Here is a 7,138-nt window from a genome sequence, read left to right as displayed (position 1 = left end):
GGTCACGGAGAACGTCCGCTACATGGTCGTGTTTACGCCGGCCGCTAACCACTCTGGCACCAAAGTTTAGGAGCTTCTGTACTCTATGTAGCTGCGTTGCATTACATGTACCGTAAACCGAGATGCAGTATCTAATGATTGATGTCACAAGAGCCTGCACGATCGTCACGACAGCACTTTTCGGAACTACATGTTTGGCATGCATCATACCAAGAAGAATGCCCGTGCACTTTGATGTTACATGGTCCACATGCGACTGGAAGCTCAGATAATTGTCCATGATGACACCCAAGTTCTTCACTACTCTAGAGTCGGGTATGGTGGTTCCTAGGAAGTCTAGTGCCACTGGCGGTAAACCTCTCAGCATAGCGGGTGTACCGAGCACAAGTGCCTGGGTTTTGGACGCGTTTAGTTTCATCCCGTTTGAACAAAACCAGTCGTACACACTGACAAGGGCCTGCTCCATGCGGACAATTAAAGCAGGCAGCTCACTTTTCTTGCCGCTGACAAGCAACTGTGTGTCGTCCGCGTATTGTACCACTCGGACCCCGTCGGGCACAAACAAACTGAGCTCGTTCGTGAAGATGGTGTACAAGACACAGCTGAGCGAGCCGCCCTGGAAGACCCCGATGGAGTTAGGCTTAGCAGCGGAACACATGGGAGTGCCGTCACCACCGATCACTTGCACTTGCTGAGTGTGGCCGCGCAAATAGTCTCCGAACCACTCTGTGTCTACGCCATACAGCGCCAGCTTATCGAGTAGTCTGGCGTGCGGTACCACATCGAAGCACTTCGATAGGTCAAGTAGCACGAGCACAGATATCTCGCGACAGTCCATAGCGCAGAGGACGTGTTCGGTGATGACGCTGAGAGCGGTCTCCGTGCTGTGACCCTTCCGGTATCCGTGCTGGGCGCTGGAGAGCAGCTTGTTGGTCTCCAGATACTGAGTGAGCTGGAGCTGCACTACTCTCTCAGTAATCTTCATCACTCCCGGCAGAATCGAGATTGGGCGGGTGTTGGCTGGAGCTGAAGGTCCTTTCCCCTTCGGGATTGGCGTGACAAGCGCGTGTTTCCACGCCGCCGGCACCTGACAGGTCACCAGGCTCGTGTTGATCATGTCGAGCAGAATCTGTCCAGTACCCCAGAAGTATCTCCTGAACATGTCGACACTGATCCCGTCAAGTCCGGTTGCTCTAGACGGCTTCATGGACCACAGGACCAGACACAGCGTGTCAAGATCGATGGGCTGTGGCCGGAACCCACTTGTCGTCACTCGTGGCAGGCGGACGGGCACCGGTGCAGCAGGTCTCGGGACGCTGGCGGCAGTGGTAGGGCCAATGCTGACATAATAGTCGTTGAGTGCATCAGGGGTAGCACTGGGCACGGCAGTTTCCTTCTTACTGCCAATGATAGGCCGCAGCACGCGCCAGACGCTGCCCGGCCCCGCCTTGTCCAGTTCGCGCTGATAGTGGGCAGTCTGGTCTCGCCGTATCGCTCCGCGGCACTGGCGGTTCAGCTCCTTGTAGCGGTCGCGCTGTCCGCCTGCCTGGAGCGCCTGTCTCCGCTCGGCTAGCAGCTGGCGGGTGTCAGCCGTCAGGGGCGGCGCGCCGGGTGGCGACAGCCGCACTCGGGTGACCGGGGCCACCCCGTCGAGCTGCGAGAGGAATATCGCGCGAAATTCCTCCCACTTGTCGGCAGGTCGCTCGCGCAAGAGCACAGGACTCCAGTCCGCTTCGGAGAGCTGCAGATTAAACTGCTCAGAGTCGACTTTCTGCAGGCATCTCCGCTGGACAGTCGGTCGGGACGGTCGCACCGCTCCACCGCAGCGCAGCACCAGCCGTGTGAAGTCGTGCGGGGTGCCGTACTGGCAGCGGGTCACCCCAGCACGTGTCACCAGGTCGGGCCGGCTGGTTGCGATGACGTCAAGTAGTGAGTTGGCTGGTCGGTAAGTCGGGTGCTCGGTGTTGGCGATCCGCAGGCCGTACGTGGTCAGCAGGCGAGTCAGCCGGTGGCCGGGCGAGTCAGCAGCAGGCTTCAGCAGGCAGCAGTTCAGGTCACCGGCTAACACCAGTGTAGCGCCGGGGTGACTCGCAACCATATGTTGCACCTGACCTTCTATGTCCTCTAGGTCTGACGTCACTTGTGCTGCTGAATTCCGCGGCACACGGTACACGCTGGCGAACAAAATACCACGGTGGTTTCCTACGAACACTTTGGCCCACAGTATCTCGATATTAGAGTTCGGCACTCCGGTCACTGGCGTAGGTATAACCTCCACTCGGTGCGTTTCACGGACCAACAGAGCTACACCACCGCGGCCGCTGGCTAGACCGCGACCGTCCTGTCGGTCACTCCTATACAGCCGGTAGCCACTGACCGTCAGGAGACGGTTCGGAACGTTAGGGGACAGCCAGGTTTCACATAGGACAAGCACATCAAAACCATACACATCACATATGTCAGTGCGCAAGTCGGGCAGCTTAGGTTTAAGTGATTGAACGTTGAGCTGCCCCACCATCACAGAGCTTGCGGTGTAGTCACCGTGTCGGTGCCAGGTCACTCCTCCCCTCCTCCGCCGCGGTCGAGTCCTCTTCTGTCCTCCCCTCCGACCCCGCCTCCGCGCCCGTGCTGGGACGGGAGTGGCAGCCGGGCAGTACGTAGGTGAGCCGGGCGCACCGGGTCGGCCAGCGCCGGCCGCCAGACCGGGTCGCGGCAGGGGCGAGCCGGCGCCGCCGGTCAGCGGGGCAGAGCGGGGCGAACGCTCCGGGTAGAGGCCGGCGTCCGAGTCCGTAGTATGAGTCGGTGGTCGGATCAAGTCGGGGCGCCGCACACCAGCGGCAGCGACACGTTCAAGGTCACGCCCCGCGGCGACACGGTCAAGGTCACGGTCGGCGGCCGGCGCTGAGCGGCCGGCGCGCACAGCACGACGCCACGGATCGGCGGCCGGCAGAGCGGCGACACACACAGTCTGGATAGCATACAAAAACGCGATAGAGTACATGACGTCGAAATACGAGATGCGGAGCAACGAAGTGATATACGGTACGGCACTCATGGTGGTGAAGACGGAGGTCTCGGAGTGGCGTCGCGGTGTCACGGTAAGTCGTCACGTAAAGGGTCCGGAGTTGCAGACTGCCGAGTGACGATGGCGCTGTCGCTGATGTAACTAGTTGCGGTTCCGCGGCGGCAGAAACCACAGGTAGTTACTGACACTGATCGTGCTCGTGTGCGTTGTGGTGTGGTATATAAAGGAGCTGCTGTGGCGTATAAGTGTTGCGTGGCATAAGGAGCTGGTGTGGTGTTAAATGAAGTCAGACAGTGAAATGATATGGATTATTGGACATGGATTTCATCCTTATTCGTATGGTGAGTGATTATGGTGAAGATGAGTGCAGGCATTGCTGGCGTTTCAGTTTCTCAGGGTGGAGGCACTGTTCATTGGTTGATTGTCAATTGATTTCTATAAGTATTTATGACCGACTGAAGAATGAACATATTGCAGGTTAAAGGAAGGGTGCCACCTTCCGAAATTTTTGTTCTATGAATCTATTTTACTTATTTGAATTTTTAGACGTGGTTAGCGCGTCCACAATATACACAAAACCGAAACATTGCATTTAATACATTGGCCAAAAAAAAAAAAGATCGTTGTTTATATCACCACTACAACTCAAGGTCGTTTGATGTGGCAGCTAGGACGGCTGGCATATCCTGTTGTCATGGCAACATATCATTCTGCCATTTGCATTGATGGCGCAACTGAGACAAAAAGATGAACAAATAAAAAGGAAGAAGATAACATGATTTGAACTAAGTTGTAGGTAACCAAGTAGGTAACTGTTGGCCATATTTGCCAACAGTTAAAGAACATCAAATAAGTCGAGTAAAGGTTTTTCCTTTACAATGCTTAAGAGATCTATGGAACCCTTCACCCTTCATGCAACTTACTAGAAAAACTTCCCAATTAAAATTTTAAAACTTAAGTGTATACCATAAAGAAAAAATATACCCTTTCAAAATGATAAAACATGCTTCAAAAGTATAACTTTTATACATACCTTTGCTGATTTCATGTTTTATAAAATACCCTTAACACGACGAGGAAATAGTGCTGAAGATTTTTGCCTGCCCGAATGCTGGCAGCAAAACTCGCAAATGATAACTTCACGTGCGGATTCAATGCTGACCGTCTCGAGCATAGGTAAGTGAAGCCGGTTTTTAGGTTCATGTGAGGCTAATCTTGTAAAAACTGCGTTGTGTCCAAAAGGTGGCACTCTTCCTTTAACCCGCGCCCGGCTGGGGGTCCTGGATTTCCACGCCCTGCTGGGGGGGGGGGGTGTTTGAACACCCCCCCCCCCCTTGTAACTCGGCTCCTGGGCCACGTAGCGATACGCGGAAGGCGGCGTTCGAAAGAGCGTCAAAAATAATGATGAAATCACTTTGGTCAATTTTTTGGTCAGGTCAAAGGTCAGGTCACCAGAGGTCATTGAAGGCAAAATTTCGCCGATTTCCAGGTCGAATGTCGAAAATTTCCAAGAAGCCAACGCATAACTCGGGAACCAATAGAGCTACAGCGCCGCGGAAAAGCGCATTCGATAGCCCTATTAACGCCCTTTCTGAGTAATTCTCTCAGATTTGATCTACCGTCAACGGTTTTGCCTGCAGGGGGCAAAAACTGCAAAAATAGCCGATTTTTTCGGAAACCGTTTTTCTGCAATAACTTTTGACCCAAGCCTTGTACGAGCTTACTTTTACCAGCATCGTGTTCCTCTCGTCAAGACGCATCGAATGAACTATAACTTGACCTTGAAAGGTCAACTTGAAAATTTGACCTCAGGTCAAGGTCATGACCTGACCGGAAAGGGTCATGTTGCATATCAGTCGATCCGTATCGTCTAGCTGAACACATCTAAGGCGTTTTCATCGCTCTAGCATGCCTCTATCAAAAGTTATTTGCGAAAAACTGTTAGATACCATTCGTGACCTAAGATGACCTCAGGGCATAAACAAGGGTCACGGACACCATTTTTATGTTCAGTGTGTCTACACCACTTGTAATTCGGTGTTTGGGAGTGTTTATAATGTCTTTCGTCCAAAAGAGGCGCATTTCAATTTTCTCCCATTGACTTATAATGGGGAGGTCGCAAAATTGACCTGACCTTAGGTCATCGATATAAAAATTCTGAGATATACATTTTGTACATGCTATTGCTCTTAGCAATCGCTGAAAGTTTCAAAGCGATCGGTCACTCGGTGTAGCTATGACAGACATTGAAACTTTTTATGAGGTGAGGTCACTTCAAGTGACCTGGTGACCTGACCTTGAATGACCGTGGTCTGAAATTTTCACAACATGTGTAGAATCGATGTATGATAAGGTGTACCAAAAACGGCGGCGCTCCGCGCCGCCGTTTTTGAGATATTCGCGAAAAACCACAAGGGGGGGTGTTCAAACACCCCCCCCAGCAGGGCGCGGGTTAACCCGCGCACCGACGGGGGGGGCGAATATCCGCCCCCCCCCTGAGGTTTTTCGCGAATAGCGGGAAAACCGCGGCGCTACGCGCCGCGAAATTTGGTATGACTGTTCCCTTATCAATTTTACACATGGTGTGCAAGTTTGAACCTCCTACCTTTCAAGGTCAGGTCACCAGGTCACTTTGAATGACCCAACCTCAAGTCACTTTTTTGCAACTTTGTCACCGTGCCAGAGCTACAGTAGATGTCGGAGGCCTTTGAAAGTCGCAGGATGTTATTAGGTCATTAGTAGCTACAATTTGTATATCTCGGAATTTTGATATCGGTGACCTAAGGTCAGGTCAATTTCGCGACCTCCCCATTATAAGTCAATGGGGGAAAAATCAACTCCCTGTGTTTACCACTAAAACGGGTCGGAATGGCCCCATATACCATACATGACTTCATATACGATGAACCTTCACTACCTTGAGGTCTGTTTTGCTGTTGGGCAGCTGTGAGGTCATGTGACGTCATCAAAGGTCACCAAAGGTTTTTGGCCAATAACTCCGTACAGGAACAAGATACAGACGCGTGGATGGTCTCATTGTGTTCAGCTCGTCAAGACACATCGAATGATATACATGATGACCTCGGGGTCACGTGACCTGAGGTCAACCTTTGACCTTGACCTTTCGAGGTCAACATATATATCATTCGATGCGGATTGACGAGAGGATCACGATGATGCCCTTAGTTTGTTCCTATCTTGACTAATTCGAAAGTTATTCGAGAAAAACTCTCTCCATATTTAGCACCGCCATTTTGACTTTTTCGACCCCTGTGACGTCATCTTTGACCTGACCTGAAAATGACCTTAGTAAAAATTGTAGATCTTGACCGTGCGTATCCGATGCCGTTTACCGCTTGTCGCTATCTTGCTTCGTTCTCGAGATCTCAGGGGGGGCGGTCATCCGCCCCCCCCCCCGTCGGTACTAAGTTGGCGCAGACCCCCGTCGGTGCGCGGGTTAAGACTGCATTTAACTTTAAACAATAAATTAAATGTACCTAATAGTTCATTGGGCACTCAGGCAGTGCACGCGGTGCGGTGCTGATTTATGTGATGTCCACTGCATCAGTGCATCACATCACAGACTGGTTTATGTCCACTGCATCTATATGTTGTCAAAGAAAATTGTGTAGGTATATGAGCCACGATTGTTCGGTCAGAGAATTTTTGCCTTTTTGTTGCAGTTTCATTTACCTCTACGACAGAAATAAAGCTTTTTAAATGTTCTAATACGTATTTGGAGACTGTTTGGTGCAATGGCTGGTGCGGATTTACAGGCGGGGGTGGTCGTAGAATCAGACCCTGACCCTTGATCGTTTATATATAGCTTAGAACGTAACTTTAGAACGGAGCGCCTTTGCCGCTCGGCAGTTTCCTACAGAAGATTACTTTTTTAGGTTCATTTTTAGTACAATAGAGAAATATTACTGTATGCAGTTGTAAGCTTGCTGAAAGGAGCTTGAATGCAGTTTTGAATAAACATGTTTGATGAGTTTAATTCGATTCGTTTTTTTTGGGGGGGGGCGGCTGTGAAAAGAGGTGACTAACACGCACATTAGTTAAGTTACACGCCTGTTCTCAAAAATGCATTTAGTTTATTAACACGCACAGCTT

At 51.1% G+C, this 7,138-nt stretch overlaps 1 protein-coding gene across 1 annotated transcript; it reads right to left on the bottom strand.

Annotated features, from left to right (window-relative positions):
- Positions 1–336: 336 nt before the first annotated feature.
- LOC122364484 lies at positions 337–2,098 on the bottom strand. The gene is made up of 2 exons (XM_043334884.1): positions 548–2,098; positions 337–345 (listed from the first exon to the last, which is right to left on the bottom strand). Exons 1-2 carry the CDS (start codon positions 2,096–2,098, stop codon positions 337–339), a joined length of 1,560 nt encoding a protein of 519 aa, XP_043190819.1.
- Positions 2,099–7,138: the final 5,040 nt, after the last annotated feature.

Source organism: Amphibalanus amphitrite, unplaced genomic scaffold (assembly GCF_019059575.1).
Source record: "Amphibalanus amphitrite isolate SeventyFive unplaced genomic scaffold, NRLGWU_Aamphi_draft 000679F_arrow, whole genome shotgun sequence".
Lineage (NCBI taxonomy): Eukaryota > Metazoa > Arthropoda > Thecostraca > Balanomorpha > Balanidae > Amphibalanus > Amphibalanus amphitrite.
The sequence above is the reverse complement of the archived record's forward strand: the minus strand, read 5'-3'. Positions and strand labels throughout refer to the sequence as shown.

Coding starts and splice junctions, on each gene's coding strand:
- LOC122364484 (XM_043334884.1), bottom strand. CDS start 2,098: ATGGTTGCGAGTCACCCCGGCGCTACACTGGTGTTAGCCGGTGACCTG.